Below are 27568 nucleotides of genomic sequence, written 5' to 3'. Positions count from 1 at the left end.
TGTTGTTAAACAGAAAACAAATCTGCTGGTAATGATTTATTGTGGACAGGTAGGCAGAACATTATAGAAGAGGATAAAAATAAACACAATAAAATACCAGAATACCTCAAACATCTCAATATTCCACCCCTGGAATTAAGAACCAAAACAAATGATTTTGCAACAATACCAGTTTGTCTTTCATGGGAGAACATTCTTGCTCCTCAAGGCTTTCATTATCAGAACTCAGGCTTTCGGTGATCTAAGCTCCACCATTTTCCTTTGGCACCTCTTTCACTTTATCATTCCAACTGAAAAAAGTCAAAGTCAATCCTGTGGCAGGAGCATGACAGCAAAAAGGCATTGGTGCGTAACCTATCTGAATCTGTGATAACAGCAACAAAGCCATGATAACTAAGAACACAAGGCCGCCTCTGTACGTACCAATTCTGTCGTAATCCCCGAACCGAGAGAACAGGCCTGTTTTATTTTTGGTCCTTTATAACTCGCCAAAAGTGAGCCCTATTTTTTTAGAAAAAAAAGGGCTTACTTTGTACTTTTTACCATGTGTTATTATATATCATCCCGTGCATTGTGTATCATGATTAAAATGTTAGTTAATATCTTTAAGCAGAAAACTATATTTGCCAAAGTCATTGTCATTGGGTGCTATCAGATGATCTTTTCTGGCTTTGGCAAGTTTCATCAAAAGGAATTCCCTTCTGTCTTTCCACTCTTTCAGTTCCTCATCACCATGAGCCAACTTGCACAGTTCCTCTTCTGTGCAAGTGCCCTTAAGGTATCTGCAAAGCAATCAAAGAACAGATTCCCAAGTTCATTCATTTTGGTAACATGGTACATTTCCTTGCACAAACAAACAAACAAACAAAACAAACACCATCACAAGCAACAAAACACGACTGAAACAAGGACAGTGGCCACACACACAAGCATGCATACTGTAAATCGTGCGACGCCTCTCACCTTTCACAAACTTTGAATGTGCCGGTGGGGAAGCGATACTGCCAGCAGTTCTGGTCGTCCTCGGAGTTGAACACTCTCTCCTTGTGTTTGTCCGCCGTGATGTGCTGCTGCCACTGCTTCTCGCTGTTGCAGTTCTTACCGCAAAGCCAACAGTGGTTCCCTGCCTGACATGAGACACACACACGCACATGCACCACACACACACACATGCACCACACACACACGCACCACACACACATCACACACACAGAGAGAGGAAGAGACAGAGAGATGGTTCAATAACTGGAGGGACAAAAAGCATGAACTACAACAGTGGTTCCCTGCCTGACATGATCAAGTGGGAGAGACACACACACACACACACACACACACACACACACACACACACACACACACACACACACCACACAGAGAGAGGAAGAGACAGAGAGATGGTTCAATAACTGGAGGGACAAAAAGCATGAACTACAACAGTGGTTCCCTGCCTGACATGAGACACACACACACACACACACACACACATGCATGCACCACACACACCACACATGCACCACACACACCACACAGAGAGAGGAAGAGACAGAGAGATGGTTCAATAACTGGAGGGACAAAAAGCATGAACTACAACAGTGGTTCCCTGCCTGACATGATCAAGTGGGAGAGAGAGAGCACCACACACACACACACCACACACACACACACACACACACATGCACCACACACACCACACAGAGAGAGGAAGAGACAGAGAGATGGTTCAAATAACTGGAGGGACAAAAAGCATGAACTACAACAGTGGTTCCCTGCCTGACATGATCAAGTGGGAGAGAGTGGGAGAGAGGAAGAGACAGAGCACCACACACGCACACACACACATGCACCACACACACACACACACACACACACACCACACACACACACACACAAGAGTTCAGATGCAAAACCCTCTAAATCCGTCTGACCACTTTTCTTTTAAATGAGCATTTAAATTCAGTCTCCTATAGGTTTTTGCCTATAAATCGATATTTTAGACCAGGAAGAGAGTGGTATTTAGTGGGTTTAGAAGTTAAATTATTTGATTAGCGAATACTGTGTGTGGAGAGCATCCCCTCACCATCTTTATCTCATTTTTGACATAGGTGGCATTTAGAGGCTTTTGCATCTGAACCCTTCGATGGTTCAATAACTGGAGGGACAAAAAGCATGAACTACAAATTTTTAAATGTGGAGGCAAACACAGAGCAACCAAAAAAAAAAACAGAACAGCCACTTACTCCTAGACTTCCACAAGCAACTTTAATCCTGGTTTTCCTCCTACTACAGCTACACCACAATAGGCCACATTTTTGTCTCATAGAATGCTCAATATGATGTGTCCAAAAGAGATTATTAATGAGATATGATAGTAAGCTCCATTGCAGAGCCCCACAGAAGTTTAAAGAATATTAAGTTGTATGTGTCTGAATTCAATCTGGTTATGTATGACTGGTTTCACATCTGAATGAAAAAAACATGAATTCTTTAACATTGCAATACATGTTTATTGCTCTTAAGATTCCAAAATAAAAGACTATACAAGTGCAAAGTAATGCATTCTTAGTCAGAGGTAGCATTCAATAAAGTTCAGTAGTGTATGTCTAATTGAGTGCCTGTCATTTTAAGACGTTCGTGTGGGAATCCTTGCAATTAACATTAACACAGTTAAAAGGCTGCTGATGTGTGGATGCAATTCATAACGTAGTTAGTTCAGATAACGGTTCGTACTTCTCCTTTGGACAAGCACTTTTGAGTCTTGGAAAACACTTTTCCATTTACATCGGGATTTTGCAAACATTCAGAGTCAATAAAATGAGCCCTGTATGAGTAACGAATAAGCAGCTGCAAGTAAGCATGCTTGACACCCAAACGGTATTCTAACGTTAGCTTTGAGATACTGCTTGATTGCATACTGTAACTTAACATAGTTTAGTCTCCTCAATGTACTGTGTTGTGATAAGACCTTAGCAGAGTTTACTTTAACTTTAACTCAGCAGTTTTAATGCTGCAAATTTTCCCAGCATGGTCACGATGCTAAGCGGATTTAATAGCAATTTAGCCCACTGTGTTCTATGCAGTGCTTCTATGTGGCAACAACAATCCTTCAAAAATCGTGAATATTTTGTTAAATGCACATGCAGAGGAGGAGCAGCGGGCTTGTTACGAGAGAGAGCGGGCGGGGCGAGGAAAGGCTGTGTGAGTAAAAAGTGCAGCTCAATGAAATTATTTTATCTTATCTTTAATTTAAATAGTAGGCCTACAACATAGAACATCAATGTGTGGTGGCCGGTTTTGATTTTGTGGTGCCCAGCCACAGATCAATCAACGTATGGAAAACACTGAAGGTGTAAAATTAAAAATATTTAGCAGCACACGTTATGCTTGACGAATCGACGCTCATATTTTGCGTCGACGTCATCGATTACGTCGACGCTTTGTCCCAGCCCTACTAGAAATGCAATTCAAAGAAATTACCAGTGCATAAAAATGCAAAAAATGTGATGTACTATATTATATAGAGTGGGTTGCACCAACAAGGACTAAGTTTTAACCTGGATTAAGGTTTTAGTCACAGGTTAAGGTTTTAGTGGATTTGTTAAACCATGCTTAAAATTAAGTGGTGCAACATAGCGCAAATTAAATTTAAACCTAGATCTACAAATCCTTGCTTAGGCCTAAACCAAGATTAATGTAATCCTTGTTGGTGCAACCCACCGACAAAGTTAAAACAGATAATGCAAAGATAGTTATGTTGCCCCCAGAGCTTCCACTTTAAGCCCATTCATTGTTAATGCAAACAACGTTCTTGCTCAAAACTCCACCAATTTATGTCATTTTGCTCTCAAACAAAAGTTTGAACTTGTAAACTACCGACCCTGAATACTCTGGAATTCCGCTTTAAATTAGACATGGATGTTGATAGACAGATAGTTGAATGGATGAATGAGATGTTTGAAGTAGCTGGATGGAGAGAAAGTTGGTGCGTAGGTCTTCTAATGGACACTTGAGCTATGGATTTTTCTTGTATCATGCAAAGTGGTTACTTCATTGTTGTTTGGGTAATTGAGATAGTTGCTTGGTAGTTACTGTTGTGAAACAATGAAAAACATTAACAGTGGGCAATACATGTAGATTGCCTATATATTTTAAGCTGCTCTATGACCTCATGGGTTATGGCTAATTGCAGCATGTGCTAGGATGGATGGGTGGGTGAATGTAATGATATAGATAGATGGAGGAATGAGCAAGCTGAAGATGCTTTGTATTGAATTCATGGAGGAGGAAGCCATTAACTATAATCCTACAATACAATATGATACTGTATATTGGCTGATACATTAGGTTATTATGAAAATATAATTTGGAAACAGCTATTTAAAGGTAGCCTTTGGTCTCTGTTGACTTCGGTTCACTCCATTTGAAGGTATTAAAATCGCATGTGTCTGTGAAATGATGAGTGAAAGTGATAGTCAGTGGTTTCAAATGGACTTGTTTTCAAGCGGTAAGCAAACATAGTGCACCCTCCGTGCACCCTTCATGCAGGTTCACTCTGTGACTTACCACTTCCTCTGCGTAGTCGGTGGGCATGTGGATCTGCTTGCCATTCTCCCGCAGGGTGCAGTTCGAACTGTCCATGCTCCAGCCCTGTTGCTGAGACTGAAGCCACATGTCATACAGCTGCTCCATGTCCCCAACTTAAATCAGGAACACACAAACACACACAGAAAAATCTTGAGTGAGTTATGAATAACTGCTGTATTGAAACTGAGGCTAGCTCAATGTTCACAAAAACACACTTGAGATGCTCATTTTATATATTAAAGAATAAAGAAATAAAAGAATATAAAGAAAACTGGTTTAATTTATATTGGACTGTAAAAGTAGAAACAAATCCTGCACCCTGATCATCACGTAGAAGGACCAGGATCAGGGTTCCCACTCTAAGTCAAATGTAAAATCCATGACTTTTCCTGACCATCCTGGTTTTTCCTGAAATTCCATGACCTACTACTGTATATAATGAATGGTACAATATACCGACCAAAGATTTCAGAGCAGCCGCAGAGCGTTCAAGAATCATTTACTTTTTAGAGTAGGAGATGAATAAATAGGCATTGAATAAACAAAGTTGGGCTAACTACAACTACTCAAACAAGCAGTAAAGCTAATAACCATATTTCTGCTGGGAAATATATCTGTATAAATGTATGAAGTACATTTTAAACTGCTACAACAAAAATTCCCTGATATTCCATGACTTTGCCTCAAGAATGATCAAATTCCCTGACTTTCCATGTCTGTAATAGACTTTCTAAAATGCAATGATATTCCAGAAATTCCATGACCTGTGGGAACCCTGCAAGATATGGTGCTATGAAATTTTATTTGAAAGTTCTTTAAATCGGATCAGAACTTTTAGAGCTTAATGCTTTAGAACTTTATGCAACACATACGTTCTCCCACTTTTGTCACTGAGTAACACATTGGTCTCCACTGCTTCCACTCCATCTGTAGTATGAGTGGGAGGGAATGAGCTCCTAGAGGCGGGTGCTCATGCTCCAGCTCTGGTTTATTGTCATATGCATATTTAGTAGAGTACCACAGCAATGAAATACAATGTGCCTTGGCACTCTCAGCACCAGTCAATAAATAACTATTATAAATAACATTAAAAAAACATCCAAGAACAGTAAACATAGTAACTAATCTCAGCCCTCCTTCCTGTTGCTCAAAGTTGTTCAAACTATCCCTGAAACGTGATGTGCGTGTTGGGATACTCACTGCTGTTCTCCTTCATGTATGTCCACAAGTCCCGCTCCTCTGCACTGTGGGCAAAGCTGCAGTTTCCAATGTACTGGCATTTTTTACCAGCGGAGATGTGCATGCATATCTGTTTGGGAAAACATCAATGAAAACAACTGTGAACCTATTGCCAAAAAGGGGCTCTAATTGCACCAACCAATGCCAATTTCATTTCTGAGCAAAAACATTTTGCTAATTAAATACCACACAACACTACACGCAAACATGGTGGGTCCTTTCAAGTCACACAATTTCCATGAAATTTCTAAAGATTATACACAACAACCTCAAGTCAACCTCTGTTATGTTGTTCTAGATGTTAAAAAATGCTAACAATCAATCTATCAACCATCAATAAATCAGCAAATATTTGCACTGCCTGTTATCCCTGCATGGTTTCCACAGCACAGTAGTAGTGCGTAGTTTGCACTGCATATTCAAATTAGTGGTTTAAGGACTGTTAATGGCAAATTCTATACATGCATTGTGTGGCATTGATTATGAAAAATTATTAGATTGTACCAGACAGCAGTGGCTTAAGGAACATGCCAACCTTTTACTGGAAGTGGGCTATACCAGTTAGCCTATAGCTCCATTTAGATATAGCTCCCCCTTTAGCCTATAGCTCCCTTTAGCTATAGGCTAACTGGTGTAACACACATCCAGTGAATGTGTAAGCTAGGCTAAAGATGTCAAACTGGGTTATCGCATACAAAGAGAAGAGAAGGGTATGAATCATCTTATCTAACTTTTAGGGTTGGTGGCAAATAGGCTAACCTCCCAAAGAGTTGGCATGTTCCTTTAACAACCTGTTTTCAGTAGATGTGGATGTTTTAATGTTTTAAGCTCAAACAAACCCAGTCTGCAGAAGTTGAAGTTAAAGAGGGTGTTTTCCTGCTCAGAAACATTTAATGAATGACAGATAAGGTAGCTAGAATCCAGTGCCCTCATCCTTGAAACCCAGGTGCTGTACACCAAAATATTCCTATCGGAGTCAAAACCTTTGAGATGAGCCATGTTGAAAAACAAATACTTTTATCTAGCTTCCTCCCCCTAGCAGTAATTTACCACTGAAACATAAATCGTGAGCTCACTAAATAGAATAAAAATGGACGAGACCTCTGTGCAGGGTCTCAGGAAGAGCTGGCACCCCTCTTGAAAGTGTCATACTGTACATATCAGAACAATTCTTTGCTTTGGTGTGCTTTGGTCTACAGTAAAATGTTAAAAGTTGGATGGAATAAGAATTTCCTTGACAAATTGAAAACCTCGCATTCCGACAGAGTCTGAATCATCCACATATGGCTGAAAAAAGTCCCACCTCTGTGTTGACATAGGGTTCCTGAAGAGCTGTGTTTACCCCATAAGGCACGTAAGTGCACCTGAATGATCCAGTGTATATGGGTCAGTGACATGACATGCAGATTTCTGTGTCCGAGTCCATTACTTTGGTTTAAAATAATTTTAAATTATTCATAACAAGCATCATTTTATTCTATAAAACCTGTATAATTTGAACAGATTTTCTGTTTATCATATTATATCATATTATAATTTAAATATATATTTTAAATATATTTTAATATATATTTTAAATATATTTTAATATATTTAATATTTTAATATATATTTTATGTTTTGGTCATCTAAAACCCTCAAATGTCAGGTAGCACAACCGTCCGAACAAAACAGGATATTGCCTCATCAAGAGGACCCCAAGTGACCTTTACTGAGGAGTGAAACGTTTGTAAAACTCTCAAATATTGATAAAAGAAAATAGCTACTTGCTAGTTGGATTTGTTTACATATCAGGAGGTACAACCAATGTAAAACAAAGAAAATGTTTATTTTTTTAATATAAAACTCTTTATTGTATTGGAAAATTGAATGGATGAACTTGCTAGCAAAGTCAAAAGGTTATATAGGTGTCCAAGAAGATGTCTGTATAATTTGAAATTAATAGCAAAAGTCAGGTGGCGCAACCACATCGTCAGGTGGTGCAACCAAGTAAAATACTAATATAAACCAAGAAAAAGTAGATTAAAGTGAACAAATGGTTGAAAAATGTGTTTTACCTAATTATTTCATTAAACAATATAGCCTACTTTTTACATTTTTTAAGTATTTCTTCACATTTTAAATGTAAAGTAAGTAAAGGAAAACCAAAATACCCGCCCTCTACAATAAAGTATTAATAAGTTACTTTTTAATACCAATGTCAACTACAAAATAATAATGTGTTAAGCACTGTAGACACTCTCAGGTATACCTACCAAAAAAACATGTGGGCTTTTTTAGAAACTTTTGGTTGCGCCTCCTGACAAATTTTGGGTGGTGAAATTGCAAATATTATAGTCTTAAAATGTACCTCTGTAAATATTGTGCAGCCATTGTACCCCAATGCACCCCTGAAAATTGTTTAAACTTTTTAACTTCAAAAAAATGCATTCTGTCCATTTTGAAAGATTATTTTGAAAACGCGTTTTTAAAAGCCTTATTTGTCAATGACCCATATATGTAATATTACATGTATGTCAGTGTTTGACATAAGCAATGGTCCAACAGTCTAGTTGCCACCTACCTCAAACTGAGCAGGAACAGGCTTCTTTGTGGGTAGGGGGCGGACAGTCGTCCACTTCCTGCGCTCGTTGGAGCTTACTAAGACCACTCTTCTGTCTTTGGCCCATCTGATGCAGAGAGCACAAATTTAGATTAGAATCAAGTCTGGCTGCCCTCCCGTCAACCCAAATCAAGTCCTCTTCCATAAGAGACAGTCACTTACGGATGTCTGGCCTTTGCGCTACAATATTTCCTGTTCTTGTCCGGCTCACTGACTTGGCCGTTTCTCCAACACTGCCCACACACAAACTGCATCTTTAGGTTTGGAGGCCCAAACCTCCTCAATGCAGCAGGGATTTCCTGCACAAAGAACATTCGATTACATTTAAGATTAATTGCATTGGTTTACAGGTTTATTATGCAACTCTGATTTAAATAAATTCAGCCTAGTTGACATCCAAGTGTGTCACTAAGGTATATTGAATATGTCACTCTCATAGTAAGGCCACACCTGGAACGTAACCCTAGATTCACACGCTTGCATTGTGTTACTGCATGCCGATGGGTTTTCTCGACAGTCAGGGAATGTGTACTATGGTGTATACCTTGAAGCGTAACCGTAATTTGATTGACTGGTGCCTTGCGTTGCGTCCGTTGGTGCGGATGACGTAAACCCATGTAAAGTGAACGAGATGCGTCTCCAGCTCTGCATTCAACGCAAGCGTGTGTAGCCACCGTAACTGAGAAGTTCCATTCAGCCTGCTACAATAATTAGCCTCCACTATAATCAATGAAACTGGCTTCACCAGACGTGATGGCGGCATATAGGTTCCAAAAAAATTAGACCAGTCTTCTAAAACTATTTTTACGCTCCTCGATCGGAGCACTTCAGTTGCGGACCCGGTGTAGCCTGGGTGTAATTCCCTACTTTTACCAAAGGTCCATCTACTCATTTTTGGGAACTACATTGTAAACATTCTGCAAAACAACAAAACAAACAACATTTACTGTTGTACTCACATTTTTTGATAAATAGAAACAAACACACTACTGCACAGTACTACACACAGATTTGTGGAGTTGGGGTACCCTACTGATTCTGTTGTCTAATTGATGGATTTAACTGCGATACAGATTAGGTTACACCTGATTTTAAAAGGCGGAACATTTTCACCTCAAAATGTGTACTGTATAATGTAGCCACTCTGCGTCTTTTTATACCGTGATAATACCGAAAACCGTGATAATTTTGGTCACTATAAGCGTGAGGTTAAATTTTCATACCGTTTCATACCCTAGGTCCATCTACTCATTTTTGGGAACTACATTGTAAACATTCTGCAAAACAACGAAACAAACAACATTTACTGTTGTACTCACGTTCTTTGCTAAATAGAAACAAACACACTACTGCACAGTACTACACACAGATTTGTGGAGTTGGGGTACCATTTAGCACTTAGTGCCTTAGTGTTCACTTTGTGTTTTTTTGGGTGGTTTACCTGAATTCCTTGGGAACTAGCCTCCATGTTCCAATACTTTCGGGTCTCTTGAACAATACCTTCATGAGAAATACCTTAAAACAAAAAGCCAACAATTCTTCAGAGATCTAATGTCCACACTCCAGCAACTTTTACAACATAAGTCTGGTAATGTATAAGATCATCCCTTCAATTCCCAAGGTTAGGCCTTGAGCATGAAAGCTACAAATTTACATCAACATTTTTCAAATGCTTGCGGCCGTTTCCCTTATTCGTTATTTTATCGGTCAGTCAAAATGGAGAAATGTTTTGGAACATGCATGCAGTGGATGCAAAACTCTCATTTTCATGGCCTTACAGTGACGTTTGACTTTGCCAAAGCCTCCTGGAGCGTCTCCGAATTTCTGCCTGGTGGTGCGGGACGTGGGACTCACCTTGCTGGGACTGGAGCATCCACACTTTGAGCTCGACCAGGCTGTGGGCGTAGAAGCAGAAGTCTTCGCGCTGGCAGCCATAGCGCACCTCGTGCCGGCACAGGTCCATTTGGCACTGGAGATTGAGGGGCCGGACCTTAGAGTAGCGAACTGTGTTCTCTTTCAGAATGTGGACCAGGCACCTGTTGGGGGGGGGGGGGGGAGACAGTCAGGATGCATCACACAGACTGCTGCAGAGCAGTTCAATCTAATCTATACAGTGCCACAGTGGAACAATACGTCCCATCTTGCTTTACAGAGCCCAGCTTGAACAAGTACTTAGGTCCCCACACACTAAGGCATCAGGGGTCAGACCAGACACTAGGACAGCATATAATCAGAGACGGCACTGAGCAGAAACGGCTTCCCTTTCTCCTACTGGCCATCAATGAACAATGTCTGTCAAAAAACGAAGTCGTGCATTAGCTGGAGTTTTACTTTTCATTATTACTTAATACCAAACAAGCACTAATTCCAAAATGTTGAAATCATTGTAGGTTTGTTGTTTAACTTCTCACAACCAGGGCAGCCCTCTGGCTTCCCAGGCACCTGTATTAGCTGCACTTTCTGAATCTGGATTTCCATTCAAATTTGAATGCACATTTTGTCTTTTAAAATAAGAAACTCTGACTGTGCTATGTACTAAACTATGTGTTTTAGTAAACATAACCCTGATTACATCAACACTTTGATTCCAAAGCAGTTCATAACTACTTTTATGATTATAAGAACGTCCATATTTAATTTGGTTAAAACAGTGGTAGTTATGCAGTTATAGTGTAATGTACAATGAAACAGCCTACACACATACAGAAACACTACTATACAGTGAGCAAAAAGAACAACTCTTGAACAACACTGGTCCTTCAACTTTCAAGGACAGGAGAAAAACTCAACATTCACCGTAATATGACATGAGCTAGAGGAGGTTAAGGGGGGGGGGGGGGGCGTGGGCATTGCTTACTTTTTCTCTTCAAATTTATGCTTTGTCACTGGATGAGAGCACAGACTCGGGTTTTCGGTGTTGGTCTTGCTGATGATTCTGGGTTTGTGATCAAAACACACCTGGGAATGGGAACAGACGTGTCAGTCAAACACATTTATCCTTCTCCTTTTTTGTGTTCTACAAATATGACTCACAATAGTACAGCCATCCAACCCGTCACACCTGTCCTAAAGCAGGATGTGACTACGTCATAAGGGTCCAGGGCCAGGAGATTGTTTTGTTCTACATTCTGAGACTGTAGCAGCCTAGGCCACTACACAAGACTGACTGTTTCCAAAAGCATTCTTTCAGCTTGTCAATATAAAAAGACGTTGAATACAGTGTACGAGTCTTCTGTTCTCATACCTCACAGAGGAACATAAATATCCCATGATGCTCCTGAAGGATTGTGGGAATCGTCAGGTGGACCGTTCGTATCGAGCCGAACGGATCACAAAGCAACTCGCGGCTAATGAAGCCCTTACGCTCCAGTGTCCAAACATCAATCTCCTCCTGGCAGTATGCAAATGTACAGTGACCAGGGTATCTGCACTCCTCCCCCATGGCAACATCTGGAAAAAATAGAAAAGGATGTTAATAGATTGTTATACTTGACTATTAAAATGTTACCCCGTGCGCAATGCAAATCTGTACTGAGGTTATTCACAATCAAATTATGAACAGTTACTATGTAGATTAGGGGTCGACCAATTATCGGCCGGGCCGATTATTAGGGCCGATATTTAGCATTTTTATAATAAATCGGTATCGGTCATTTTTCCCAACGATACGCCTATTGAAATGGATAAAGAATGAAACGCGCTACTTTGTCTAAAGAGTCTCTCACTCCCTGCATTTGCTACTCTGTGGTCAAGAGCATTGTCCCACCCACTACACCGTCTGATTTGTTAGAATCATTTGTCCACGAATGGAGCCAATCAGGATCGAAGACTGAACACACAGAAAGTTTAGGTTTCTCACTGAGGCAGACTGTAGACAGGGCTTCAGCTGTACGGAGCTATTTTTCGAAGTTAAGGAAGGTACCTTACATTGCTGAAGTTGCAATGAATCATAATCATCTACAATGAATTTACAAAAACACCACTTTGTAAGCTATTGTCTCTTTCATCCGGATCAATAAGTAAAGCACCCACTTCCTTCATTTAGCGAATTCCCGATTGATGCACGTTAGTGATATGCTGTTTACTAGTTAGCCTACAAACTCGGGTGCTGCGCGCATCAGGAGTTCTTTGCCTCCGCCTCGTCCATTAATTGTGAATAACGGGACTCCTCAGTGGACGTTATCCCTTAGGCCTACATAGTAGACAAGTCCAAAATTATGCGATAGCGAACGTCAAAAAGTTTAGTTGTCCTTTTTGAAACGGACTGTCAGAAAAGACTACAGGTACCCAGGGCCATCCGTAATTTAATCCGACCTGAACTAAATCGCGTCCTGAGCTGGCTATTAACGTGCCTTTTAGGCTCACACAAGTGTAGGTTATAGCCTACATATGGACAAATCATGCATCTATTTAAGCATGCATCAAATTGCATGCTTAAATAGCCTAAGAACTATTTTAAAACTGTTTTGTTAAACTGTTCAACCGTAACACTTGCCATCACGCATGCACCTCTTCCTCTCCCTCTCCCCTCTTGTGCACTCACACACACGATGGCAAAGCATCCTCTTTGTGACAGGTCCCTTAACAAGCACAGCCCATTATGTAGGCCTAGTCTATGAAAATAATTGCGATCACTCAGCTCTTGGATTAACATGATACACAGGATTTACACTTGTGATGCAAGTTGATAGACAAATGTGTATCAAAAGTAGAAAGAAAAGTTTGCATAATCACCGGTAAATGCTTTTTGAATGAAATTTTTGCAGCATATCGTCTTTACTATCTAGGCCTACCCCCCTTTTTGACAACTGACATGTCGGTTTTACATATTTGCCTCCTGTTTTGGTAATAATTGATATCGGTATCGGCCCTGAAAAAATCGGTCGATCCCTAATTTAGATGCTATAGAAAAACCTGATTAACTGATTCTAACTCTGAACAACTCGACTGAATATATGAAAATGACTTCAGACTGCATCTGAATACTGGTTCATGAAGCAACAACCCTGACTTGTTCACTGCTTATATTAGATCTCACGGGCAACAGTCACCAGTTCTTGTGAACTTATTTCAGAATTTAGACCCTCCACCCATCTTTCTCCAATCTAGAGCCTGCTAACCTAACTAGGTAATGCTCAGACGAGGGCTATTCAATTCAATTTTCCCGAGTATGGTGTCATTGGAGTTTTATTGCAACAGGAGCAGTACTACCATTTTGCAGTCATTCACAGCCCAGACAGAGAGCTACCGCAGCATCCCTTCGTGTTTCCTGGATCTTAGCAAAAAAGAAAAGGCCATTCACAGACTCCCCGAAGGACTGTATGCTGGCCGTCATGAATGAGGTGATAAATGACGACAAAAAAAAAAAAAAAAAAAAAAAACTTACCCGTCGGACGCTTCCAACGTTTTTAGGTTTGAAATTCTTGCTACAGATGTGTATGAGACGCTGTTAGGAGACCAGCGATAACATGTTTATAACAGTAGATGAGTCAACAGACAAAACTGATACTGCTCAATTGTGCATATACAGTGCATCCGTAATAGTTTTCAAAACCTTTCAAGTTTTCCACATTTCGTTATGTTTCAGACTCATCTTAAAATGGATTCAATAATTTCCCCCTCATCAATGTACACACAATACTCTGCGTTATGGTACAAACTTTCTTGTGTTCTGCTTAGATTTTCTTTGATTTTTCTCGCTTCTGCTTGGCTTGTTGCTTGTGGTCTGTGTTGTAGTGCTGTAGCAAAGTGACCCGGGGCAGCGTTGGGTTCTCAATTATTGGTTCCGCCACTCGTTATTTAATCAAAATAATAGTGGTTGACAAACGAAACTTTTGAGGAGAATGCGATACGGAGAAGTTCCATAGGCTACTGCACAAATTTTAAGACCCAGATATCAAAATTCAAGACATTTTCAAGTCTTTTTAAGGTATTATTTCCAAATTCATAAATTCAATGCTTTTAAGACTCGCGGGAACCCTGGTTATTGCTAATATTGTGCACTATTTTGTTTTATGCACTTTGTGATATGCCTAGGTCAGATATGTAGCCTAGTTAGGCCTATAGGCAAGATGTGCTTCAAAAGTCAGTTTTTTTTCTTTTGTAAGTGGAAAAAAGTTCAGTTTTTGCTGTGCAAACAGACCAAAGTAAAAAAGAAACAATTACATGTTTTTTAATACATTTTTTGTGTTGTTTTTAAAATGTGTCATTACGAGCGGCTTCACCGCAGAAATGACTGGCCCAGCTAACCTTCTTGGTTTGAAAATCTGGCCCGACTTTTCGTAATTGAATAGTCCTAGCTTTTAGACCACTGACCTTGTTGTGTTGCCTAACCTGCTGGTGGCACTTCCCCAGGTTAAAGGCCATCTAAAACAGGCCCTGATTTGTGCTCACCCTTCAACTATTTTGTTTTTCTAAATGTCACCCTGACTGACAACAACAGGTTGCTTCATAGCCTCTCTCCACAGTCCATTTCCTTCATGGTGTAATGATCCTACACATTTTCATTTTTCAAAAGAGAAAGGGGTCTCAGCTCAGCTGGGTGTGTCTACAGGATGTTATGATCATATTAAACAGGTGGCAGAGCAAGCTCAAGTTCAAGACAGCCGCACCATCAAGATTTCGCCACCTTGAGATTAACCTCCAAACCCTAATGCTATGTCATCGGTCACTCTGGTTGCCAATGAAGCATACTATTCTTGGGACAATATGCATAGACACTACTGCTGTTGTACTGTATGGGCACAAAGGGGATTATTGAGGTATTCCTCCAAGTCAAGTCTGTATACCAATCAGTAGTATTTTGTACACAAAGCACTGTGATTCCTTTTGTTGGCAGGACACAAACCATTACAAATGTAAAAGGATAGACGGAAAAAAGAAGACACAGGAAAAGACCAGGTGATGTTACCTTTGCATATGTAATACGGCCCCACATACTGGGTCTTGGTTGGCCTGGGTCGAATAAGCTTCCACACGTTGTTCCCTGAATACTTGATTCTTCCAAGCAAAATATCTTTTCTGCATTTGTGCTCATCTGTATAGTGGGTATAGTCCAATACTCCAGGACCTACAAAAAATAAAAAAGACCAATACAGAATTCTGTGTGTGTGTGTGTGTGTTTGACTACTGCCTACTGAGAGTGTGTGTAGGACAAGACACTTACCTGTTTTCACATAACATGCTGCACATGCTTGTCTAAAGTCATGAGTCTCAGCGAGGGGATTTTTGGACAAATCCACCCGTGATATATTTGACTCAGGGGCATTTAAGGCCACCCCAATCGGAGGAAATAAGGGCTTATCATTGGTGTTTATCTGCAGGGGAGTGAAGAGGATACAAATTAGTCTTCAGTTTTCCCGGTCATTTGCTACCCTTACACAAAAACCCAGCAGATAGTAAGTGGAAAAGCATCCTTACAGGCATGATGGGATGTTGAGGAAAGCCTGGATTCCCAGGAGGTGAAGCAAAATTGAAAAGAGAATGGGAAGTAATTTTAGCGTCGTCTACAGCATAGGGAACAAAAACCATTTCCACAAACTGTTATTACACATCAATAAGACACAAAGCAAAGGCCGCCTCAGCTTGTAAACCCTTCATTCAGAAACCCCTATTAGCGAATACACTACATATAAAACAAACAATGCATCATAAAACCATCATAACCTATGGGCATTTCAGCCAATTAAATAACTATTTTTCAAAATTGTTTGCGTCTTAATTTTCTGAGCTGTTGAAGCAACCCTGGGTGTCTTAAAAAGGCACTTAATAAATAAAATGTATTATTATTAGTATTATTATAATAATAATACCTGTTTGTGCATCTGAGAGAGACAGACAGTCTAGAGAGTCCAGCGCTGAGGGGAATGGGTCCAGGCCGATAGAGTAGGGATTAGGCTTGTGGTAAGGCGGAGGGAGGGTGACCGTGCACTGCTGTGCCAGGAAAGGGTGGTGGTGGTGGGCCATGTGAGGGGGCATGAAGAGAGTGCTGGACATAGCTCCGACAGAGGACATGCTGGTGGGTAGAGGCAGGGGACCGTCCACTATGGGAATGACCTGCGAGGGGGGTGGGGGGGGACAAACAGAGAGGACACTTATGACGTTTCAATGTAACCGGTTTTCTTAGATATGAGGAACTGCATCCTGGCTGAATCAAAAATGCAGGGCAGGCCAGACCGAGCCACAAAATGGCAGGCAGCAAACAAAAAAGTCCTTCTGGCTGCTGACTGGAAATGAGAGCCTGTTCCTCATGCTCTTCCTCACCAGTTTGATTGAGGTGCAACTCTTACATTATATCCAGACAGCATCTCCAGTTAATTCGTATTCAGGCAGGAAGAGGCTAGCACTGGTGTAGCAATGAGAGACCATGGAATGGGGTTCAAAGGCTTATAGTGATTAAAAGGTTAAATAAATGTTGGGGACACGAAATGGCACAGGATAAAGTTGAACTAATTTCAACTTCTATGGCAACAAGAAAATCACCACATATCTGAATGAGGCTTTACTCAGTCAGCACTCAAAACACTCGAGATCCTCGTCATACCTCTGTGGACTGCTCATGCGTGACGTTGTCCAAAAGGTCATCCAAGTCGTCCCCAATGATCTTGGAGTCGAAGTCCAGGTGGGGCTCTGGTACCTGATACAATTCATGGGCTCGGTTCCCATTCACCAGCATGTGGTTGGTCAGGGGCCCCGACTCGTGGCTGAGGGACTCCCCAGGGGCCGCGGGAGGCATGATGGAGGAGATTGAGGAGACAACGGTGAGGGGGTCGGGCTCGGGCTCTGCCTTCTCGAAGGCCGGGAGTCCCGCTGGGGGCGCGCTGTGGACAGGCACTGCGCTTGGCATCGAGGTTGGCATCTCGGTGGACAGCTGAGAAGGGACTGGCACTGGGCCAGCTGTCTCCATGGAGACCCGGGACACATCTGGAGGACAGGATAAAAAAAAAAGAGTTTGTGTGTGTGTGTGTGTGTGTGTGTGTGTGAATACCTCAAATCCTAGAGAAAATAGTCAATAATAACAGTAAGTCCTCCTACCCATTTCAATATCATCCACGGATACCGATCCATTAGAACACTGCAACATAAACAAACATTTAAGAAGGCAATGGTAATAGATTAATATATTACAACAATTGTTTTTCAAGTCTCAACACCTATTAATAAAACAATGCACAAGTACGATCTCACCTTTTCATTTGAAGCACTTGATATACTTGAACCAGGTAAAATATTTAAGGCAGGCTGTGGGAGAAATAAGAAACAAATGAATCGTATGAATCGCAGACAATGTTGAAAACTTTCTTTTCCGCTGACAATTCTGAATTATTTTGGTGTTTCAACATTTTAAAATATATTTTATATTGAGTGTTTCAGGAATTATAAAATCCAACTGCCACTATCACATACAATATAAAAAAAAAAGATTGCCTAACCATGGAAACAGACATACACTATATAGACAAAAGTATTGGGACACTTGCCATTACACCCACACAAACTTCAATGACATACCATTTTATCCCAAGGGTGTAATGAAAGGCATCCCAATACTTTTGACTGTGTAGTAGTGTATTGTTATATACAACCCACATAAAACACTTACCTAAGCTTATCTGATTCTATGGTTGGTCCATCAACCACACTCAAATTATGCCTATTCTGAGTGAATGAGACACTATTTAGCCAATCAGCATATGGGTATGTATTAAGGGTGTCACGATTTCGATTTTATATCGAAATCGTTCGAAATTACATCTTAATCTCGAACTTCGAATTTAAAAGTAGAATCGACGATGCAGCCACACCCCCAATGTCACATCCAGCATGTATGCCAAGACGCACAAACGCACGTGCTGAACTGCAGCATCAACACTCCTCTAATTTTAGGCTGCAGCCAGTTAAAATATACACATCAACCTACCGAAATCAAAGCCCCTCTTGCTACTTTGAAATCACCGGTGTGGAAGTACTCGTTCATTCACGTCAATTAAAACTAACTTACCCTACTCAACTTAGCAAGTGAAAAGATGATCTAGTTACAGTCCAAAGTTACTTTAAGGCTTAAAATGCACATTGATAAGTATCCATGAACACTAACCTTGGATCTCTTCGAAGTGTGCTGAAACGATCAAATTATAATTCTGTGTTGTTTCATTTCACTATGTTCACGTCTCTGTTTTAACCTAATGTTGGTTCTGTTTACATTACAACCTCGCGGTTGGAACGGTTTCAAAATAAAAAGCGGTTTCAAAATAAAAGCCCCCCCCCCCCCCAAACAGAAAAGGAAAAGGCCAAAAAGAGTAAATAACATACAAGTAATGCATTAATAGCAATGTTGAAAAAAAGATCGAAAATCGAATCGAATCGTGACTTTAAAATCGAAAATTGCATCGAATCGAGGATTTGGAGAATCGTGACACCCCTAGTATGTATACAGTATGACTGGCTGTAAATTAAGTAAATAAGTCTTTCATTCTGTTGTATGAACACGTAAGCCTACCACAATCACAAGCATCACTTCACATGACACTCAAACGGCTGAAAAGTAGTCAGACTATGGCCCCCAGTTTGGCAGCCATGTGTCACTAGCAAATATGGTGGAGCATGCGCAGTATTGCACAAGAGATGTTCGTGAAATTTGCACAGTAAAAGTTCACTTCATTAGAATCATGAGTGGCTCTTCTTTGTAAACAGCATCATTTTCTGGGGCCATGCAAACCTTTATTACTACTAGTGTGGAATTATTCTACAATATTCACTCATCATGACAGTAAAATAGACCATCCTAAGTCAATCTACTGCAGTAATTCCTTTCTCAACCAGTAGAAAATGCTGTGAACACCTGATTATGCATGAAAAAAAAATACTGTCATATACCGTGAAACTGTTAGAATTCTGACAAATACAGTGATATGCATTTTTGGTTATACTGCCGAGCACTACTGGCAAATATTCTGGAGCATGCGCAGTATTGCGCAAGAGAATTGCCAGCTGGAAGGTGTGATCACAGGCAGTGAGTGGGCAGAGCCACTGACTAAAGTTGATTGATAAAAGATTTGGTTAAGGCTGACCAATAGCGCTGTTGAGCAATACCTTAAATGGAATGCGTCGAGACGAGATTACAGTATCCTATGAAATCTCAATATTGCGCATCTAAATAGTTTTTCAAAAAATATGCTTATATGCAGGCCTACATTTCTTCTGCTCTTCCAAACAATTAAATTCACGAAAACATGGTTGTAGTTTTTTAGACCCGTTTTAAATACTCTATAACATCCGACCAGGCTGTTCTTTCGTTAATCTTTCTAGTAGGCTAATACGATTTTGAGCAAAACATATGTGATATTACATATTGAGTCACGCTGAATTGTGTTTAATTGCATTGGAATCCCAATGTGATAGCCTACTCTGTGATAATAGTTTGGAGTCACTTAGAAATGCCCTTGTTTTCATCATTAATGTTGTAAATGGCTGATCTTTAATGCAATATCTACATAAGTATACAGATGCTCAATTTCAGCAACCATTCATCCAATGTCCAAAGGCACATTCTTTCTACTAATCTGATATCATTTTACAAGGCTAACTAAGAAAACATTGAAGAACCCTTTTGCAATTATGTAAGCACATAATGTAATCTGCTGCCCTGATTAAAAAAACAATGCCACTGATTTCAGCTGGTATTCTGTCTATAATTGAGTGGAATGGAAATTTCTAAGTGACCCCAAACTTTTGAGCGGCAGTGTAGCTTTTCCCGCACGCACGTCCCATATTGCCGGAGACATTTACTACACCAGAATGGGAGAAAAGCATTTATAACATGGAGACATCGCTGCCAAACTCGGTGGGCCTTTGTGTGCTAAAGATAACTTCAAACAAAAATGAGATGATGGTCTTACCTTGCTTCTGATGTAGGCTTTGCGAATTTTTAATCCTAACATCTGAGCAAGTTCATGTGTGAGCTGAATTACTTTAGAATCCTAGGAGTCGAACAAGGAGGATTACATTAAAACACACATATAAACACACACACACACACACACATGTATGTTTAACGGCTGCATGTTCTATTCTAAACAGGAAAACATGATCAGCCTTCCACTGAGTGCATGACCTACCTGGGGCGCTGCAAGTGAACATTTGGCCACTGCATCATAGGCCTCTGCGTGTCGCCCCATCTCCTTCAGAGATCTGGCTTTGCGATAAAGCGCCCGATAATTGCCATCATTTAACTCCAGAGTTTTTTCACAGTCCTCCAAAGCTTGGTCATATAAACCCTAAAACAGGTCAAAGCAAGACTTAACACAACACTGAATGCAATTATTGGGCTAATGCAGATTCACTGATTAACATTTGCCATTTCCCTTCTCCTATCTGAACTAAAATTGAAAATATGAACACACACTCCTCCTCTCCATTGAAAAATGGTCATTGCTGTTTTTATATTTTATCTAATTATCATAAACTATATACTTTTGATATAACAGCAGTCACTAACTAACTATTCATGGTGTAGTAGCATATTTGTTTTACATATTCACTTGATGTTGACAATTTAATTGAACTCTGGCATATACATTTTTCATCCTTTTTATATAATTTTTGGACATCCGTCATCGTCATGATCGCTTTTTAAGGACATAGATGGACAGTGTGAGACAGCACTTTCCAATCATACTCACAATGTTTAAGTAGGCAGCCGCACGATTTGCAAAAATCTTTTCCCTCGTTGCAGTAGATATGACAATATCCTCTGACTCTGCATACTCTGTAATATTTAAGGCCTCTGTGTACAGTTCTACTGATCTCGCCCATTCGCCTTCACTGAATACATCATTTCCCTCGCCGAACAAGTTCTTTACAAGGGCCTGGATAAATACCTGACAAAACCAATAAAAACAGCCTTATTATTGCTGAGTTAATTAACAAATAATGTCAGTCAGGGATGTGATTAAATGTGGATAAGAAAAAAAGAAAAAAAAGTCAAACCTCATATTCATCTTGTGTTCCAGGGTATGGCAATGGAGATCTGCATACAGTCAAACAAACAATAGTAAGAAAATAGCAATAAACACAGGTAATAATGACACAAGAAAATCACACGAGGCAAATATCCCTGGTGATTCTGAGTGATGATGATTTTGTCAAGTGATTTGTAGTGGGAGTAAACAATTAGATGCCCACATGGACACAGGCATATGCTTCAGTTCCCTGCAGATTAACTGATGCTAGCAGCACTGCTGTGAGATGATGCATTAGATCTCCACAGGGGCTTGAGGTGGCAATCCTTAGACCCTTGGGGTAGGAGATGTGAAATGTCCATGATTTACACTGCATTAACACAGTCACCAATAGTCTTTCCCCAAAGCAGGGTAAGTTCATTCACCACTAGTTCTTCTATCTTAAATGTAGGTCAATGGCTGCTCACAAAACAATTGACTGGTGGTGTGATTGGTTTTCTTGGCTCTTTCCCTAATAATAATACATTTTATTTAAAAACGCCTTTCAGGACACCCAAGGTCGCTTCACAGATAAAAAAAATATCAAAAAAGTAGAAAAATTATATATATATATAGTCCATTTAGCCATATCATAGTCTCAGTCTGGGAGAAGTTCATGAATAACATTCCCAGTGACAACTTTCACACTCACTGTATGAATTGCAGCCCTTTCTGGATTTCTTGCCACCGGCTGCTTCTGTCCTGACAAAGTTGAGACATGTTTCCATGTGCCGTCAGGACCAATTTGGAGTCACCTACAATAGAAATTTCAGTTAAAAACTGTAGGTGTGAGTCTCTCCTTTATGTTTCTCTCCCACACCAATGATCAATTATGCACATTGATGTTTACATAATGTATTTACCGTAACTTTAAACTTTTTAAACTGTATGTTATAACACCAGCCTTATTGTAACACTAGGTCAATATAACTGCACTTTCTGTAAGTCTGCTCTTTTGCACTTCTGCTTACATGCTAACTGCATTTCGTTGGTTTTGTAGTACTCTCCACAAGGACTATTCAATTCAATTCTGATTCTAATCTAATTAAGTACATTTCTTGGCTTCTCAAAATTAAGCTATATGCGCTACAATATAAAACTAACCTAGCTGATTCGGTATAGACCCTTTCAACAAGGTAAACAAAAACAATGCTCGAACGTTCTATTTGGGCCCCAATCTACTTCCTCTGCATTAAGATAACATATGGAATGTTAAAAAGGAAGTCTTGTGGGGCCAACTATGATGCTGATAATGGAACTCTCTTGAAAGGGTCCATATAATGCCTGCTGTTTCCTAGAAAAGCATAACCCTACACATTCGTAAAGAGGAAGATATAAAGCAAGACATAATTATTTACCAATCTGACCTCATGACCTCATTGACAAACACCTTGGCGGTTCCACGTGGTGTACATTTCAATTAATCATGAAGACCGAGGGAAACATACATACCCCTATCTCAGACAAAAGTCTTGAACTCTTAGCCACGTAAATAAACTGTAGCACTATGTGGTGACGAATTCTTGACTCTACGAGAGTGAATCACTTCCTGTTTTGTGAAATGCTAACGATTCGTTACATAGCGATAGGAAACCATTTGGCTAAACTTCACGTAACTTAACGTTACCAACATGCATGACGCTAGAACGAGACATGCTTTTGTCAATTTATTAAATTAACAGGATTGATCCACTGTATCTTCTTATATCATTTCAATTGCATTTCACGGAGAACTCAACAGGGTTTGGGACAAATCTAGCTAAATGAATAAGCTGACGATACGAAGTGTTGTGCCAAGCTGACATTTTCTCCCGCACAGCAATAACTTTACCAAAGTGGGTGGCATGGAATACGAAGTGCACAACTGCTGAAACTAGCATGTCTAACTTGGTAGCAGACTAGCAAGTAATCTTACAGATATGTTTTACTCTCCTGTCATAGCTGAATGGCTAATATTCAGGACACATTTGTAAAATCCGTCTATAGCAGCTGTTAATATAGGCTACATTAACGGAGTTCAGAGGGCAGATACGTTTTTACGTTCGCTAACAGTTAGATATATTTGGTCTGTATATTTTACCTGTGTCTACTAACATCTAAAATATTATGCAAACACGCTATCATATTTGCATAAAATGGCTAACTAGCTCTGATACAATAACTACAAAACTGCCCAGACAGCACAGAGAATGATTGTTCTTGTGCTACACGCTTAGAGCAGTTTAAAGGGAACAGAACAAAGCTAACCTCGCCAGACAGTTAACTGGCCATAAAAGTACAATGCGGACAAGCTAGCACGAACTAGCTGGCTAGCTTTGTGGTTTTGCCGCGCAAGATGTATTTTGAGCTTTCTGTGAGCCTTCCTGAAACTGATCTACAAAAAGAATATATCACTCTCATCTTAAAGTATGTCGAGTACCCACCTTTGCCAACTTTATGATGAACCAGCTTCTTTTCAAATCCAAAGTTAGCTTCTAGACATCAAAGAAATTAGCTAGCTATTCCTTTCGGCGAATTCGGACTGTTCAGGCAATGTGATCTACTAGACCATTTTCATGATCGCTTGCTTCGCACCATCCAAATTGTTGTCCCTCGCTTTTGTGAAACAGCTCCCCCCAACGATGACCACCAAGTGCAACCGCAGCGTGAAGAACACGCGTGTGTGTAGTCGGAGACCTGTCAGAGACGGGCTAGGTTCCAACCTGATGACAAGTAGCCTACATTTGTTTATTCCTTGACAAGTGCTCTTTTTTCTCATGCAAACATAACGTAGGCCTACATGTGTGCACGCCCACTAGTTCTATTTGTTCGAAAAATGCACGGATATATTGGTCACAATAATGTGCGTATAAAACTTTGCTCAGTAGCCTAGGTCTCTTGAGAAGTGTGCTTTACTTGACTATGTCTACTAATGTTAAAATGATTAGTCACGTTCAGTAGTATGTAATGACTAAATATCCATGCCTCAAGGTTTCAAGTCTCATGAGCGAAAGAGAATCAAGAGAATGGGCTACAGAAGGGAAATGGTTAATACCAGCCTCCCCAAAACATGGGCAGTTCGTTTTCAGTCGCATTTATAATGTATCGAGTGCGTGGGGATTACCGTGAAGCGCTCAAGACAGAGGCTGGGGATGGTCAGGAGATTACTTTGGAGTAGCCTAAGTCTAAAAAAAGCCGTCGACTGCCGGTTCACAACATTGCGTCAATAGACTTTGCGCACAATGCCAGTACTCCATTGGATACTTCTGCTACTCTTGGGTAAGTTTAGCTTATTTCAGCCTTTTCCACTTGCAGGTTTTTCCCATCAAGAAACATTGAACCCTTCACTGAAAGAGCGTAAGTGCAGGTTATTCCAACGTTTATTTGGAGTCACTGAGATGGATGCTGTGCGGTGATTGTTTCCTTTGAAAAGGTTTGAGCGAACAGAAGGCAAAGACTAAAGTTTCAGCTGCTGTCATCCTTTCGAGATCCGTTAAAGACTCAGATAGATAACATGGCATATGGTCATGTTCATCTCATGGTCATTGCATGTGCGTCTTTCTCTCTGCTGGTTCTTGAAAACTTCACTTTGGTGGTTCCTGAAAACTTTTTTTTGCAGTAGGCTAGCTAAATGTTCATCAAACAAACGCTTTCAGGCAGGTCAGCTAAATGCTAACCTGGGCAGGGGGACAGACATTTCACCCACGCACACCAGGCTTGTGCAAAATTCCAGAATTGAATTGAAACTGACTCTTAAATTCCAATTCAATTCTTGAATTTCACTTGCATTTCAATTGAGGTAGCAAACAGGAAGCAGACTTGCAATTCAAATTGTGCACAACCCTGACGCACACCCACTTCAGCACCCTTGACATGAAGCTTACCAATATCAAAGAGTGACAAGGGTCCATGCTTGATTGAAGTCTTCTCCACATTTTGCATTTGATAAAAGGTGACAGAATATTCTCCTTATTTTGCATTTTAAAAAGATTTAGCATGACTCACAACCTCAGAGGAGAATACCTGCAAAAATAGCCTATGAGACTCTGAGTGGTATCCTATTACTTGAATTATAAGGGCTGCTTGCCATTATCATTACCATAATTAGTTTAAATTATGGAATGGATCCAGAAATGACAGTGATATTCACACAGAGAGATTTTTTATATGCTTACAAGAAACCTTATAAAATAACAAAAGCAAAAGTAAAGACTTAAGCCAAGACCTCCTGAACCTGTTGCTTTCTAACTGAATAAATGGCAGAGCAATGCTGCTGTTTCTATTCCCAATAGGCCTGGCCTGTGCCACTCCATCAAGGTCTACTCGGAGAAAAAGAGGACTGCTGGAACTGGCTGGAGTCATCAAATGTAGTACCGGAAGATCAGCCTTGGCCTATATGATGTATGGCTGTTACTGTGGCCTTGGAGGACAAGGATGGCCCAGGGACAAGGCTGACTGGTAAGCTGTCAGCTTTTACATTTCTTTCATTCTGACTGGCACAATACACAAGGCTAAGGTGATGCAGTGTACAAAAAGTATATCACAACCATGCACCATTTCTGTTTGAATTTCCAATTGTTTGTGCCTTTCAGTTTGTGTAATTATAGTGATGCAGTTGCGAAGTGTGACTTTTACGAGTTCTGAGTCACAGTATGTGATTTTTTGTGCGGTCTTGTTTTTTTGTGCGGTCTTGTGGTCATTTTTTCTCAGTCTGTCTGTCAGATGTCTGAAAACAGACCCACCCAGTTCTCCCACGCACAAAATAGGAGCCTCTAGTTGGGTGCCCCTAATGACAGTCACTCGAACCCTCAAACCCATCAAATTTGAAAAACACCATTCATTCTCTTCTGGAGTAATTTGTGCCCCCAAATTCAGTATATTTTTGAACACACTCACTTTTGTGGTTTGTTTTTCCTTCCGTTTCTAAATTAAAAGCTGCAGTATTCACAGAGCATCCGGTCTGAAGAATAAAATAGTGATGTAGTTAAGCTGTAAATACCCCAGCTCCATCTTGACCACATTTGTGTGATGCATTGAACTGTGTCTGATCCGATTTATTTGCATGATCTAGTTCTGTCGAAAAGAGAAAGCATTTCAGCTGTTAAGCAACATCCACAAACAGCCAGATGAGAGAGACTTTGTGTTCCCTTTCTGTTTCAAAGGTGCTGTCATAAACATGACTGCTGCTACGGTGATGCAGAGTTTGCAGGTTGCCAAACGCACACCGACAAGTACCAGTGGACATGTGAAGACAAGGAAGCCGATTGTGGTATGCCCAGTTTGCTCTTTGCACATACTAGCAGGAATTAGATTGTAAATCAACCCCCTGCCCTCTAAATAGGAAACATACACAGGTGTGTCCTCACACCTTGATACCAAAAGTAATGCTACATTTGGTTGAATTGAAAAGCAAACATTTGTCATGGAGACTAAGCTTGTGAGCATTTACTTGTGACTAAATGCTGTGTGTCAGCTTGCCCAAGACGTACTGTAGCAGGCAGTGGTTTCTGAATACAGTACACACATTATACAGAATGAGGGATGGGAGGGAGCCCAGCTCCTATGGGACTGGGGCCAGACAGGGTAGTCTTCAGCCCACACCTTGGTATTTTAAGCATCAGCTTAGGTCAGACATTCAACATCACTATAGGGAGCATTTTGGAAGCATCTGCAGCAGCAATGTGTACATTGTGTTTTGTCATGCACCTAGCAGCCCCATATTTACTTCAAGAAGGATTTCCATGGTGTACCTCACACAAACTGTGACTGCCAGGGATAGTGACTGAGTTATTTTGTCCATCTTCTCACTTATTTTGGTGTGTGTGCTTTATTCCAGATTCTCTGAAGGACAAGTGTGAGAAAATGCTCTGCCGCTGTGACAGGGAAGCAGCTAAGTGTCTGAGAAAAGCACCTTTCATTAAGAAATACGCTTTTTGGCCAGATTTTCTCTGTGGATGTGTTCACCCAACTTGCAATTTCTACTGATCTATCAGTAAAGTCTCTCCAGCATGCAACATTCTATAATAGTGCGGAAGTCAAGTTTTTATTCTGTTTTTTTCTATAGCCAAAGCTACTCTTTTTGTACTGTTTATCTATATATTTTGTGATTATTTGTTCAATAAGTACTGTAAAATCTTTGTGGGAATTAAAGGATCACGCACATCTCTCA

The 27568-nt window shown here is 40.3% G+C and overlaps 2 protein-coding genes across 6 annotated transcripts; one reads left to right on the top strand and one right to left on the bottom strand.

Annotated features, from left to right (window-relative positions):
* On the bottom strand, positions 1-24009 carry zc3h7a (zinc finger CCCH-type containing 7A). Of its 5 annotated transcripts, XM_076264951.1 has the most exons (23): positions 23844-23996; positions 22073-22175; positions 21410-21449; positions 21103-21300; positions 20539-20697; positions 20320-20400; positions 17609-17662; positions 17456-17495; positions 16965-17344; positions 16234-16477; positions 15842-15927; positions 15588-15738; positions 15333-15491; positions 11667-11872; positions 11280-11380; positions 10277-10458; positions 9864-9937; positions 8585-8721; positions 8384-8489; positions 5782-5890; positions 4561-4694; positions 964-1127; positions 1-782 (listed from the first exon to the last, which is right to left on the bottom strand). In XM_076264951.1, the coding sequence occupies exons 2-23, from the start codon at positions 22138-22140 to the stop codon at positions 593-595; spliced, it is 3063 nt and encodes a 1020-aa protein (XP_076121066.1). In that variant the 5' UTR covers positions 22141-22175; positions 23844-23996; the 3' UTR covers positions 1-592. The 5 variants fall into 5 exon arrangements, with proteins under 5 accessions (XP_076121066.1, XP_076121068.1, XP_076121063.1 ...); XM_076264953.1 differs by lacking the exons at positions 1-782; positions 964-1127 and adding an exon at positions 1139-1604 and having other exon boundaries at positions 15842-15867; positions 23844-24009; XM_076264948.1 differs by lacking the exons at positions 1-782; positions 964-1127 and adding an exon at positions 1139-1604 and having other exon boundaries at positions 23844-24006.
* Positions 24010-24505: 496 nt separating this feature from the next.
* On the top strand, positions 24506-27568 carry pla2g10 (phospholipase A2 group X). The gene is made up of 4 exons (XM_076264954.1): positions 24506-24678; positions 25692-25857; positions 26562-26668; positions 27236-27568. Exons 1-4 carry the CDS (start codon positions 24642-24644, stop codon positions 27382-27384), a joined length of 459 nt encoding a protein of 152 aa, XP_076121069.1. The 5' UTR covers positions 24506-24641; the 3' UTR covers positions 27385-27568.

Source organism: Alosa pseudoharengus, unplaced genomic scaffold (assembly GCF_046254945.1).
Source record: "Alosa pseudoharengus isolate Yale_2024_CS ecotype anadromous, Long Island Sound unplaced genomic scaffold, YU_APseudo_1.1 YU_APseudo_1.1_scf_4, whole genome shotgun sequence".
NCBI classification, from domain to species: Eukaryota; Metazoa; Chordata; class Actinopteri; order Clupeiformes; family Clupeidae; genus Alosa; species Alosa pseudoharengus.
The sequence above is the reverse complement of the archived record's forward strand: the minus strand, read 5'-3'. Positions and strand labels throughout refer to the sequence as shown.